At 37.8% G+C, this 14,548-nt stretch overlaps 1 protein-coding gene across 1 annotated transcript in view; it reads left to right on the forward strand.

The window, feature by feature from the left end:
• Nucleotides 1-9,461, forward strand: part of Trxr1 (Thioredoxin reductase 1) — an 84,520-nt gene extending 75,059 nt beyond the window's left edge. Inside the window, exons 9-13 of the mRNA XM_067104096.1 lie at nt 2,863-2,867; nt 5,304-5,433; nt 6,747-6,977; nt 8,127-8,261; nt 8,865-9,461. Coding sequence (XP_066960197.1) covers nt 2,863-2,867; nt 5,304-5,433; nt 6,747-6,977; nt 8,127-8,261; nt 8,865-8,927 — 564 coding nt within the window. The 3' untranslated portion in view covers nt 8,928-9,461. The remainder of the gene's footprint in view (nt 1-2,862; nt 2,868-5,303; nt 5,434-6,746; nt 6,978-8,126; nt 8,262-8,864) is intronic.
• The last annotated feature ends 5,087 nt before the right edge of the window (nt 9,462-14,548 follow it).

The raw sequence follows: 14,548 nt of genomic DNA on the forward strand, positions 1-14,548 counted from the left end.
TTAGATTTTTCTCAAAAATTTCTTGGTGCACACAGTACAGTTGATAACTACAGACATTGGGAGATTTAATTGTATTTAAAATATGTGTTTGGTATCAGACCCTGTGCTGCATTTTGGTCTACCTCTTGTAACTTTTTTTTGCAACTTCCCCAATTTTCACTTTTCATTTATGAACAAATATTTTGAGAGAGCCATGTGAGTCTCTAGAAATAAGACTCAGTGGTCTTGCTTAAGTTCATAAATAATATTAGCTCAGGGTTTTCTTAAATGAAAGCAGAAGGTATTGTAGAAATTTAAATATTAGTAAGTCTTTTTAATATATTTTTACAAAAGATGCTTTTAAACAGCCGACTAATTCATAGCCTAGTTCATTTAAAATGGACCTAGACATGCCATCTTAAAAAATTTGAGAGAGGGAACCTCACTTCTCTTATTTCTACATACTTTTCTCTGGCTGAAGCTTGAGAGGAAGAGAAAAGGACACTGGAAATTATAATTATTAGGTTTGCAATGGGAATTGTTTTATTAGAAAAACACTATTATTAATCATAATTAGCTTGTTTCCCAAATTAGGAGAGAGGATGAAGTAGATGGGCTTTGAAAAGAAAGGTAGGCTTCACTCCCAGAAGTATTTCTTCAAAAATAGACGATATAATTGGCAATAACCTTCAAAATCACATTTTCCTTGATACAGTTGAAGAGTATACTCATTAAGCACAAGCTGTTTAAAGGCTGGTAATCGAGGAACACCTGCATCTGTGTCTATTGAAGATTATGAAATAGGATGAATGACCAGGATTCCACCCAGCTGGCAATGTATGGCCTGCTCAGACAGAAGGTCCCAACGAATGCAGGCATTCCCCGGTTATTGGCAATCTGGCTTTATGGCGCTTGTCTAGTAACGAAAATCATCGATTTCCGCCTATTGGCGCCAGTAGTTGGGTTCGGCGCAGATACATACCTATCAGAGGAGCCGATAAGCACCGAAAATCGATTTTTGGTTATCTGTGATTTTCACTTATCGTCACGCCGTTGAAATGGAACCCTTGTTTGTCTCTAGTGATATATGAGTAACATGTAGGTAAAGGAAATTGACTGTGCCAAATATCTGCTTTAAGTGTGGCAGAGAGCTCCAAGTTATACTTATAAGCTAGAGAGGAGAGGAGGGGACATGAATCTTATGACCCTTAATTTGAAGTAGTTACAGACCTTCCGTTGACAAAGATTTATAAAAGAAAAACCACAGCCCGCTTAAGATCGACAGCTCAACAATTATGTGCAGTAGGATCAGTCATTAAAATGACTGAAGATGCATTGTTGCAGAAGTTTGGACTGCCTGAAAGGTCTTTACTATTACTCACTTTTACTATTTATACAAAAAGTATGCATACATTCCAGAACATTGTAACACAAAAGATGCAAAGGTTCACATTGCGAAATTTATATTGATAGCTCTAAATCTCCATTGTGTGTAGGGCTGAGTGCCATATCACCAGATATAAAAATCAATGTGCTTTACAAAACAATACTTCTGTTTTCACAGAACTGTTTGCAATAGCTTCATCACTTACAGTTTTATAAAGTCTCTCAGTAGAAACATTTCAGTGATTGGAATTTCTTTAAAGATTCTCTTGCATAGCAAATTAAGCGTTCATTACCCAAATTACTGAAACTGGTGTAAATGTTGAAATAGGTCACATACTTGTGTGTGTGGTCATAAATGGAAGTGAAGGTGCTAATGAAAGTAACCAGAGCTACCAATTGTGTGACCAGATAAAAAATAACTATCACTGTCAGTGGTTATTTAATATCTTTATAAACCTATCTTCTTAAATAAATGACACATGATTAGAGTTAAGCATCTGGTAAGAACAAACTAAAACAGATTAAACCCATTGTTAAATTGTGGCACTCTTCAAACCAAAAAGAACATCACGTAATTTTATCTCATCTTCACCCCATGGACCCTAAGATATTAAATGAATAGTCCTCATGACCCAGTCCCTGTAAGCAGAGAATATTTCTTGAATTAGGATATTTTGTCAGAATTTTCATGTCTTGTGTATCAAATTACAGTATTGATTTTGTGAAGACGTTAGACGTACTAATTAGATTTAGATTTTATTTGAGTTTTAGTGTCTAGGCAAAACTTTAGGGGTGTCCCTGTGAGAGTAATATGTTAACCCAATGGTTCATCTTGAATTTAGATTGTTTGCCTTGGTCACAGATTTCAATCCTTTGCATTTTTGCATAATTATAGCTTGTTACGAAAGCCTTTTCACTCAATTTATTAGTCTTAACGTTGGTGAAAAATAATAATAATTGCGTTACTAAGCTATCTAAAGGCAGACAGGATCATTTACAATCAGATGAATAGCAAAAAAATATTATTGAGGTACTGTCATTAGAAAAAAATATCTTGGTAGATGGCATCTTGGAAAGAAAATAGAAATTTTTAAAGGTCCAGCTTTGTTTTTAATGTCACAGAAGGGGGTGAGTGATATTCAAATAAATGTATTATCTAGTGGGTAGATTATTGAGTAAAATTTTCAAAGAACTGCAACTTATAAAATTTCAATACCGTATTATGATTAAAGACAAACTCTTCTGGTCCTTGATATAATTAAAATTTTAACCCTTTGAGATTCTGATGACATCAAATGATGCCATGCAAATTTCATCCCGTAGATTCTTAGTACAGTAAGTGACATCATCTGTAAAAATAAAAAATGCAATGAAGTGTCTGGCGCAATCTAGTTTTCTGTATAGCGTATAATGCTATGTGAAACTTTCAGCCATGGCTCATGAAACTCAGCTACAGTCCAATGGTGGCCTGTTTTGTTGGTACCTATTTTATTTCAGGCTAAGTTTAACCTTAAATATAATCAAAACTACTGACGCTAGAGGGCTGCAATTTGGTATTTTTGATGATGATTGGAGGGTGATGATCAACATACCAATTTTCAGTCCTCTAGCCTCAGCAGTTTTTAAGATCAGAAAAAATGCGGATGGACAGATAAGACCATCTCAGTAGTTTTCTTTTACAGAAAACTGAAATTGAAAATGATAACCATATATATTTGGTGTTAGGGTAACATAGGGATGACTTTTGGAGGGTGTTAGAGATGGTGTAACTATCATGGAATTACAAGTTGTTAGATGAGAATTTTTATTAAACCAATCTTTAAATTTGAAAATCTGAAAATTTTTTACACCTCTCAATACATTGTATGAAATAACAGGCACAAATATCTGTAATGGTGTATTGGGAAGGAAATTTTTTTACAGTGGAAATTTCATTTGTAGCCTTTTTAATTTTTATTCCAGATGAGTATTGAAATTTCTCTGCTCCACAAGCTTCAGTGCATTATTCTGACTGATTTTTTTTTAAGATATTTTACTGCAACAAAGTAAAATTGTTTCTCTTCCAAATAAAAACAAAAACCATTCTTTCATGAATTCTTAGATTTAACATCAAGTGATAAAAGGTAATTACTGTATTTCTCAGCTCATAAGCAGTAAGCAAGACTCGAGTGTTTTACCACAGACTATTTGTGAACCCCCGAAAATCAAGGTTTAACTTGTTAGTCAAGTTAAACTACCTAATAATAATAATAATTTATTAATATTTTTTATGTATGTATTAATTTTTTTGCTATCTCAGTCATACTATTTGATTGGGTGGTATTTATAGTGTGGGGTTCTGGGTTGCATCCTGCCTCCGTAGGAGTCCATCACTTTTCTCACTATGTGCTCTGTTTCTAATACCATGCTCTTCTGCATGAGTCCTGGAGCTTATGTGCTCCGTTTCTAATACCATGCTCTTCTGCATGAGTCCTGGAGCTACTTCAACATCTAGTTTTTCCAGGTTCCTTTTCAGGGATCTTGGGATCGTGCCTAGTGTTCCTATGATTATGGCTACAGTTTTCACTGGCATATCCCATATCCTTCTTATTTCTATTTTCAGGTCATAATTTTTTTCTCCTTCTTTCTCTACTCTGGTGTTGCATGGTACTGTGACATCGATGAGTGATACTTTCTTCTTGATTTTGTCAATCAGCATCAAGTCTGGTCTATTGGCACCTATCATCCTATCTGTTCTGATACCATAGTCCAAGAGGATCTTTGCCTGATTGTTTCCTATCACCCCATCAGGTTGTTGTTCATACCACTTATTACTGCAAGCTATCTGGTGTTTCTTGCACAGGCTCCAGTGGAGAGCTTTTGCAACTGATTCATGCCTGTTTTTGTACTGGTTCTGTGCAAGCGCTGGACATTCACTTGCTGTGTGGTTTATGGGCTTGTCTTTCATATTGCACTTCCTGCGTATGGGTGAGATGTTATTTCCACATATTGTTCTTTGGGCATATCTGGTTCTTAGGGCCTGATTTTGTGCTGCTCTTAGAATTCCTTGTTTCCTTCTTGAGGTCTCCCCTCTGGAGCCATTGCCATGTTTCATTGCTGGCCAGTTCTTCAGTCATTCCCATGTACTGTCCGTGCATTGGTTTGCTGTGCCATTCCTCACTTCTGTTTTTCATTCTCATGCCTGTATATTTCTCGGTCTTTGTCTACTTTTATCAGTCCTTCTTCCCATGCACTCCTTATCCACTGCTCACTTATTGTTAATATGTATATATATATAATATATATATATATATATATATATATATATATATATATATATATATATATATATATATATATATATATATATATGTATATGTATATGTATGTATCAAGTGGTTTTTATAGTGTGTCTCCAGGTTGCATCCCCCTCCTTAGTAGCCCATCACTTTTCTCACTGTGTACTGTTTCTAGTAGCACACTTTTCTGCATGAGTCCTGGCGCTACTTCGATATCTAGTTTTTTTGGATTCCTTTTCAGTGATCTTGAGATTGTGCCTAGTGTTCCTATGATTATGGGTGCAATTTCCACTGGCATATTCCATATCCTTCATATTTTGATTTTCAGATCTTGATACTTATCAATTTTCTCTTTCTCATCCACTCTGGTGTCCCAAGGTATTGCGACATCAATATTATTATTATTATTATTATTATTATTATTATTATTATTATTATTATTATTAGATAAAACTAGACCATTGATTTACACTGCTAAAATTCCCTGGAGCTTGGCCAAAGGTTTCATTGTTCAGTGATTGTTGAAAATATTTGTGGCAAGTAATTTTAAGCACTAGAATCATTCCTACTGATCTTACCATGTCAGGCAGTGACTGATTTTTTTCAAAATAAAATTAATATGGCATACTTTCAGTCACGTAGCAGTTTTATTTTTTCCAGAAATGGAAAGGTGATTGTGGACAATGCTGAAAGATCATCAGTCCCTCATGTCTATGCAGTAGGAGACATCATTGAAGGGGGCTTGGAGTTGACTCCGGTGGCTATTCAGGCAGGAAAACTCTTAGCAAAGGTATGTAATTTTATGTACTTCATAAAAATGTAATGTGTTTGATATTGATATACATTAATCTTTATCTGCACAAAAAAAGGTTGAAGGAGCACACAGACAGCTGTACAGTGCAGATGGGAATAAACCAATGCACAGCTTCTGCTAGTCTGCTCAAAAACAGTGTAACCTTGTGATCTACTTAACTTGTGCAAACTCACACAAGTTAACAAAGCGTTAGAATCCACAGGTGTTATAACAGTGTACTACTGCAGGTGTAAAATAACTCATATTACTGGAGATGCATCCAAAAATATTGCACTTGGGTAAGCAAACTGTCTTGAGTGTTATAGCTTATGTATATATGCAGAATGTAAGGAGTTATTATATATATAACAATAACAACCATAGTACAAGGAACACATTAAAGAAACACTGCACGTTATGCTGGTATATTACATTTGTTTGCCTTACACTGTCCATTATTTTCTGGCACCAGTTCTACTTGGCTGTCTGTTTAGTAAATGATTGGGCAGGTTTGTCAGCAGTAGAATGCTCTGTACTGTAGGTACTTTCATATGTACATAAGGTAAGAACAGATGCTTTAATTTGCATTAAGAATGAAATGAAAGTACTGCAGTGAAACAAGTTTCCTTGTGACTAAACAGTTATTGCACCATACAATTTCCACATGTGTGAAGTTAGTTTTAACTAAAATTCTTGAAAACAGCTAAGCATTAAAACCAATACTCAGAATAAACGTTTGAAAGCTGGGAACAGAAAGAAGGAAGAGATTAGCTTATGTATCAGACTTAAGCTGTGAATTATCTTAATAAAGTAGTCTACAGTATACTAAGCTAATGTTATGTATAAAAGAAAAATAAGAAGTAAATAATCTAAGATTTATGTAAAAGTTAATGCAATGAAAGTTTTAATTCAATACAGTAGGGTTACAGTGAAGCATTAAAACCAATACTCAGGATAGAAGTTTGAAAATTGGGAACAGAAGGAAGGGAGTAACCTATGTATCAGACTCACAGCTGTGAATTATTTTAGTAAACAAAATAATCTATACTAAGCTAGTGCTATGTATAAAAGAAAAATAAGAAGTAAATAATCTAAGATTTATGTAAAAGATAATGCAATGAAAGCTTTAATTCAGTTCAGTAGGGTTTCTTTAGTTATCACCATTCTTGCTTTTATAAAAATGAAAGTTGTTTCAAAGACCAGCACAGCTTCTCTCTCTCTCTTCTCTTGTGTGTGTGTGTGTTAGGTACCATGAGTTGTATGGATTGTGTATAATATTGTATTTACAATGTTAATGTTTCTGTTTACAGAGGTTGTACGGAAATGGGAAACTTCTCACAGATTATATTAATGTCCCAACAACTGTATTTACTCCTTTGGAATATGGATGTTGTGGACTTTCAGAGGAGGAAGCTATAAATAAGTATGGTGAAGGCGATATTGAGGTTTATCACTCTAATTACATACCTTTGGAACATACTGTTGCCCACCGACCAGAAAATGATTGTTATGCCAAGTTGATCTGTGTCACCAGTGAAAATGTAAGTACAATACTCTTAGGAACTACTGTAGTGTACTTTACTTTTGTTATAGGTTTGTAAATTATGTAAATAGAAGATTAAGAGAACAAAAGAGAGATGGTAAGGTAAACATTGAAAACAAAAACAAAATAAAGTATATATTGGGAAGGAAAGAAACAGTGAAATTAATTTTAATCATGATGGGATCAAAGAAAAATTCCCATTAATGATTGACATTGAAGTTTTTAAAAATGAATTGTGGGATTAAAAAAGGGAAGGTAGACCAGATTTAACATTTCTAAAATGTGAGTAAGCTGGTTAACTGAAAAGTGGGTGACAAATGATTGGATTTACATTGTATACTGTAGTAGGCATGGCGTTTAGGTGTGTTCCTTTAAATGTACTGTAGTTCAAGATGCAAAGTATTGTTTAATCCTTACAGGCCGAGCTAAATATATACATTAACAATACCCAGAACCAGGCAAACTGTAAGGTCGGCCAATTAAAATAAAAAAAAAAAAAATACATCCCTGGAAAGAGGAAGATATGTAAATCCACATTGCATAAGGAAAAAAAATTTATAAAAAAATTTTCTGTACCTTCCAGAGGAAGGTGAAAGTAAAATTTCCAACCCTGTGCAGGGCAGCATCTCCACGACACTCTTAAAAATAAGCTAATTTTAGCAAGTTATACATGTTCTTTTTAATATTTTTTACTATATTTTATTTACGAGATGTATTGGAATGGGGAGATGTAGTACCCTTTAGCGAGATGTATATGGTCTTCCTAATATTTTTTTGTACTTTGTGCAGTAACAGCTGTGCAAATTTACAGTTACAGTTGACATACTATCGTAAAAGATAAGAACTAAAACAAGTATACAGTATAATGAGACATACTGGGACAGGAAGGTGTGGTACATTCCCCCATTTGAATCTCAAGTGAGATTATTCTCCCTATAACTTGAGCTGAAGTGAATGTTGCCATATAATCGTGCATGACCCATTAAAGTGATCTGAACGTTTTCCTAAAAAATTCGTTTAAATATCATGGTGCAAAATAATGATTTATTATATGATACAGCCAGCTTCACCTCTTATGCCATTTTTGTGCATCATTGGTGTGTGCTGCTTTGAAAGTTGAGACCTCTGATTTTTTTTACCTTCACAGGAAAAGGTGGTTGGATTCCATGTTTTGGGTCCAAATGCAGGTGAAATAACACAAGGTTTCAGTATTGGTCTGAAACTAGGTGCAACGAAGGCAGACTTTGATAATCTCATTGGAATTCATCCTACAACAGCTGAGGTAAAGTCTCTCTCTCTCTCTCTCTCTCTCTCTCTCTCTCTCTCTCTCTCAGATAGTGTGGATCATCATACTTTCTTGTTTGCCTTCCAGCCTGTGGTATGGGCAAGGTATTATAACTGAAGTATGTTATTTTCTGTATTAGTTACTTTTAAAGTTTATCTAAAACTAAATAAAGCATTATATTAATACCTTATTTATGCAATTTACTGAGATTACCTTTTTATCAAATTTTGGTATGGTGTACATGAAAAGTAATCTACAGTATATGAAGAAGGTACCACTCTATATGAATTTGCTATGTCCACACAGTCTAAAATTTCTTTATCAGTATTGCACCTCTTAAGATTTCACTAGATTTTATTTCTGAGATCGAAACTTGAGCATAATTTTTACATATAAACAGAAAATGTAAGTATTACCTACATTTAGATCCAAATTGTTTATTTAGTGACATGATTTTTGAGGAAGGTGGATGTAGGGTTTCATGCTTATACTTGGTATGTATTTTAACAGTCTTTACTTGACATGATTTTTGAGGAAGGTGGTTGTAGGGTTTCATGGTTATACTTGGTATGTATTTTAACAGTCTTTACTTGTTCACAGGTCTTCACAACGTTAAATGTGACAAAGAAATCCGGACAAGATGTCAATGCTCAAGGCTGCTGAGGCTAGATACTGCTGCTTAAAACTAATAATGGCTGGGAAAGTGTTTTGCTCATCGAACATATGAATGCATTGAAAGAATTTGGCAACGGCTATGTGGAAATGGCTTAATATTTTCAAGACAGTAATTCTTTAGTTACAGTAGATTTATGATTTATTTAAGGAAAAAATTACTTTTTCTCACTTTCCCAGTCATTTTAAGCAGCAGCAATAATAACTTTGAGACTTGGTTTAGCAACAAAATGAGACTGAAACAGTGACGTGATGTTGACTTAGTGTGCAGCATCTGCTATTTCAGTGTCTGTTTGTAGCGTTATGAAGGGGGCATCCAAAAAAACCCAGTGTTGGGTGGGAGCTTCTGGAAGCATACCTTGTCTGAAGTTTTTGACCTTTATACACAAGTAATTTAATTTGTTATTAGATAGACAATGTAATGTGGAGTAATTCATACTTATTCCAGTACAGTAATGAAACACTAGAAAATCTTGTTCAGACCAGGTGTCAGTAAATGAAACTTAAATAAATATTCCACACTGATCTGTGTTTTTTTTTTTTTTCACCCCACAAGGTGTTCTGATTTTGATTTTGAAGACAAATGGAATGTTGGAAAGATAGTTCAAAGGAAGCAGGAATAAATAACATAAAAGGAAATTTTGTCATGTATGGTGAGTATGTCCAGTCTGTTCTGTGTAATAGTTGGATGACTTAGCAACTGATTGTGTTGAAAGCTGGATTTTTTGGTAGTGAATGTTTTTCAGATATTTGCTAAGTTCTTATGATACACAGTATCTGAAATAAAACTGAAGCACCGATTCCCGTTTGATCACCGCCACATTCAATTCTGTCAGGTGAAGAGCACTTCTGTGCAATGCCTTTTGTTCATGTACATGTTTTAGCTTGATCATCTGGTAATGGCCAATGGACTTTACCATACCATCTACATAAGAGCGAATGGGATCGTTCTACCAACTGTTATGACCTTCATTGGTCGTTTCCATTGATAGTATCCAAAGTCCGTTTCACAGGTAGGAAGAAATGTGTCTCATTGTTCACATTCAAACCTTGACTCTTGATTGCTCCTGCACTATTATTAACCTTCAACATCCTAAGCCAAAGTAGTTACAGTTCATCAGCATGGGTTTCTTTGGATTCCTGTTAGTTTTCGACAGCAGGTTGGAATCATTTACAGTGAAGTTCTGTAAAACCATACCGCTCTACGCTTCTAAAACAGGAGTCAATTAATACTGATCGTGCAAGATTTTTTCCCGTGTGATCGGAATTATTTTCTAGCTCCGTAGAACTATGGATTAGGCCTGCTGTACTCCTCGGTACAACAGCCTCAGTGTCATCTGCAACACTTCTTAGCACTAAGGATGAAGCCTTATTCTTGAAGATGGAAAGAGGGGTTCTGGTCTTTGACAGGATGTTGCCATTCCTACCCATCCTCTCTCAGAGAGGTGAAAGGACCTAGCTTGATGGTGAGATGATGACAATCTCCTTGGACTGTTTGTTCACACTTCCCCTCCAGAGATACTTCATGCCTCAAAGCATTAACTGAAAGGCATTCAGCTACACTTCAAGAGGTTAGGTTGGGTTGGGTACTTAACCTAGCTTAGCCTAGCCTGACTAGGTCTAGCCTAACCATCCCAAACCTGCACTTCAATATCCTGGAGCTTCTTGTCTCATGGCATCAACCAGAAGGTAGTTGCCTGCTCTTTAAGGGGCTAAGTTGTGTACTTAACCCAACCTAGTCTAGCCTAACCTAAACCTAGCTTAACCTGACCTAATCTGCACCTCAATAACATGGATCATCTTACCTTTTCAAGCCGCAGGATCCAAGGATAGGCGTTCCGTAATGTTGTTAAGGAACGGTAACATGGCAGTTTGTTAGTCAACGAGTGGGGGCTAGTGTCCTAACATCTCCCCAGTTGACAGTGTAAGTGCATGGGTTTTCAGTAGCATACTCAGCACAGCGTTCAACCAGATGCATTCTAGGATAATGGATATATGACAGACAAGTTTGGTCACTAGGGTTGGTGTTAGGAACAATTGGTCTAAACACCTCAGTGTTTCAAAGAATTGTTTGATCTAGGAAGATGGTCAATTAGTCCTTCAATCTCAACACTGAAGCTGTTACTATTCAGCTTGGTCTCTACGGATCATGGGCATAACAGCCATTGACCATGCCGCATTGAAAATATTGCTTTCGTCCGGTCAGCGAAGTTAGCGATGATTGGGTCTGGTCAGTACTTGGAAAGGTGACCTCCTAGAGCACCGGATTCTGTTTACATCTAGGAGACGTCTTACACATCCATGATTCAACTCTTGGTCTTACAATTTCCTGTTGTTCTGCCTGATTTGTCGGGAGATCAACAGTGTGTGAGCATTCTGTTTCTAGGACCCTAAAGGCTACCAAGTGCCTGAAGTTTGCGTTACCACTAAAGACTTCACCTCCAAACAAGTTCTGACAATATGCTTTTGGTTCCTATTCAGTCAAGAAATGGTGTCTATGAGCTCCATTTCTTTTGACTTTTAGTTACACTCCCCCTGTGAGGAGTGGAAGATGTGGGAGATGTAAGCAGTAGCTGCTGCTGCAATTACCAGTTGATCCACAACCTAAGAGGGAGAGTTTCAGGAGTCTCAGAGTCCGAATAGGCACTCGTTTGATAGCAACGGCACCAAGGTAATGCCATGGTTACACTATCATCCTCCAAAGATTTTTCATTCTTCGAAACATTGACCAGGGCAGCAGGCTCCTACATTACCTTTCTTGGAACTTGAGCACAGTTCTTTTTAGACTAAAGATTCTCCAGATCCAAAGATAGACACTCCTCAGTGTGATGATAATGACACCACAGTAGTGCCATGGTCAAACAAAGGGCCTAGTGTCCTTTCATCTACTCTATTGCACTGCAGGTACACAAGTAGACAGTAGAACATTCAGTACAGTGGTCAACCAGACACATACCAAGGAAGATGGATGTAATTACAAGCATTTCATTTGCTAAAAGTCAGGAGGTAAGGATAATTGATCTTGGCACCTTGACTTCCAGAAATTCATTCAACCTCTGGAGAAGCTGGATCGTAGTCCTTTTCTCGACTTACTGAAGTTGGCGCTGTTCTGCTCTGTCTTCTTGCACCCATGAACAAAGGAAGACATCTCTGGTGTCCGTTTCCCCCTGATCCCAACCCTTTGACAAGGTGGGGCGGGGCTTAGTGATCCATTTCAGGGAGAGTATGCTCATTTATCCCTACTCTCTTTGGTCTGGATTCAACCAAACATTGGGATCTTTTAACTAGTTTACTCCTCTTCCTATTAATTTTCCCCTTCCCTTTTGTTGATGACTGCATGGCATTGAATTATGGACACTACTGCTCTTGTAACTTTGAGGGAGGGTGGATTGGATGGCATGCCGCTCCACCCATAGAACTAGAGTACCCAACGTGGTCAAGCAAGGGAAAATTTTCATGTCATACCATGCCTTCAGTGCTGGTCCGATCTCGACGGTCTGATGACCCCTAAGGCACTGAGGGTATGGTGTATATCCAGATGAGTCTCCAAGGGCAGTTTACTACTGTGGGTAACAGCATTGCTCCGACCCTAGTTGGGCCTCCTTGGTGAGAGGAACCTCATCCTGGATGAAATTTATAACATTCGTTATGTGGCAAACACATCTAACTCATCTACAATTTTTGGCACAGATATGAACTTTTCTAAAACTCAAGCAAATTCTAAGGGATTGGGAACTGACCCTGCTCACAATCAGTCTCCAGGTTTTTTGGCCTTCTCTAACCTAGTTAGTTCAGAGACCACAAGCCAGACTACTTCCCCAGAAATCTCCTCATCCCTCTCCTTTTCTACCATGTCACCTGTCATCTCGGCAAATGATGCCCCACACTACCTTTCCATCAGTTCATCTCTGATGGTCACTCTACAACCATGTGCATGCCACCATCAAACAAAGGAACACTACAGCATCTCTTCCTCCAAAAAACCATCTTCAGGCTCTAATTCCATCCTCTAACCACCTCAAAACGTCTTCCAGCACTCACCCTGCCCTTATGTCAACTCTGTTCAGTCCCCAGAAGTGGGACAAGTACTTTGTCATCTCTCCATCCACTCCTTATGCTAACAACACACTCCACTTTCAGAAGTGCTTGCAGAGACAGGTAGGCACAGTCAAATTCCTAACAAGACATGATCACTCGAAGTCTTTTGTGGACACTGAAGCTCAGGCTCGAGCAATGTCCAACCTCAAAGATTTGCAAGGTAATACCTTCCCTACCACTCGCCATCCTCACCTTAACAGTTGTGCTGAAACAGTGGTGATATCTTTGGAGTAGTGCCCTGTTGACAATGTCAGCTGGAGTAACTGCTCAATGAAGCTTAAAGAACTTCTAAATGACCACCATGAAGTTCTAAATGTTACATGTTACACTCTTGTGGAAAACAGTAACGAAACAACTGGAAAACCTTGCAAAAATCACATTCAAGGGGCAAGACCTCCCACTAGACATACATCTGAGGTTATTTATAAGGTGCAAAAGTTTATCCCTCCCCCATGTCAATGTCAAAAGTGCTGGCGCTTCGGACACCCAGCCAGATTTTTTAGATTACAAGCACGCTGCCCTACGTGCAGCTCAGCGGACCATGATCGAGCCAATTGCCATTCACAGGAGCACATTTGCGCTAATTGTGCTGACAAGCATAACGTTTTCTTTACCGGGGTTGTCCGGTCTACAAATTTGAATCAAGTGGCGGCCCTTCGCTCCAAGCATGGGCTTACCCTGAAAGAAGCTAGGCAGGAAGCTCGATGCCGTGGCTTCACCACTGTTACCCTGGCCCAGACTGTGACAACAGCAAAATAAACAAAACCACTGCCAGTAACACACCACAGCCAACCCCTCCCCCAACTCCTATGCTTTATTTTTCCATTCCACCACCACCTTTAATACTCCCTTACCATCGTCCCTTTCGTTGCGTAAGCCACTGCATTCCTCTAAAGTACCGTCATCCACCACCTTGTCCCCTCCTCTTATCTCCTGTGTGTCTCTATCAAACCCTTTTTAGGCATTAAACCCAGAAACACCTACTTCTACATCCCCACTTTCCTGTCCCTCACTCCCAAAGCTTCCTTCCCATAGCACAACCCCCGCAAGAAGAAATAAACGACAATTTGGAACAACTCCAAAGACCAATAATAAATTTACCCCTTCTAAGTTTTTCCAGTCGCCTCTTGTTGTACTCCATCCAAGAAAACTCTTAAGGCCAAGTCCCCTCCAGAAACCATGAAGGACATTGAGGATTACATAAACCATTCCTCTATCATGATCCTAAACCCAGTCTCATCCCCCAACTCCTCTTACATTAAATACTCTACTGTCCACCATATCACTGCTAAGGTCCATAACCCTCCCGCTATCCTTCCCCCAACTCCCCTGCCAACCTTTATAGAATCTCAAACCACGTTGCCTTCCTCCCTACCTGTCGCCTCACCCGTTCAACTTCTCACTCAGACCTCTGAACAGAGGAAAAGTGTCCTTGACCTTGCCTTACCACCAGGTTATACCCACGAGTCTCTCTTATCCCAGACATTTATCCAACCCTATTTCATACTGAAGAT

This window comes from Macrobrachium rosenbergii, chromosome 1 (genome assembly GCF_040412425.1).
Source record: "Macrobrachium rosenbergii isolate ZJJX-2024 chromosome 1, ASM4041242v1, whole genome shotgun sequence".
In the NCBI taxonomy this organism is placed as follows: domain Eukaryota; kingdom Metazoa; phylum Arthropoda; class Malacostraca; order Decapoda; family Palaemonidae; genus Macrobrachium; species Macrobrachium rosenbergii.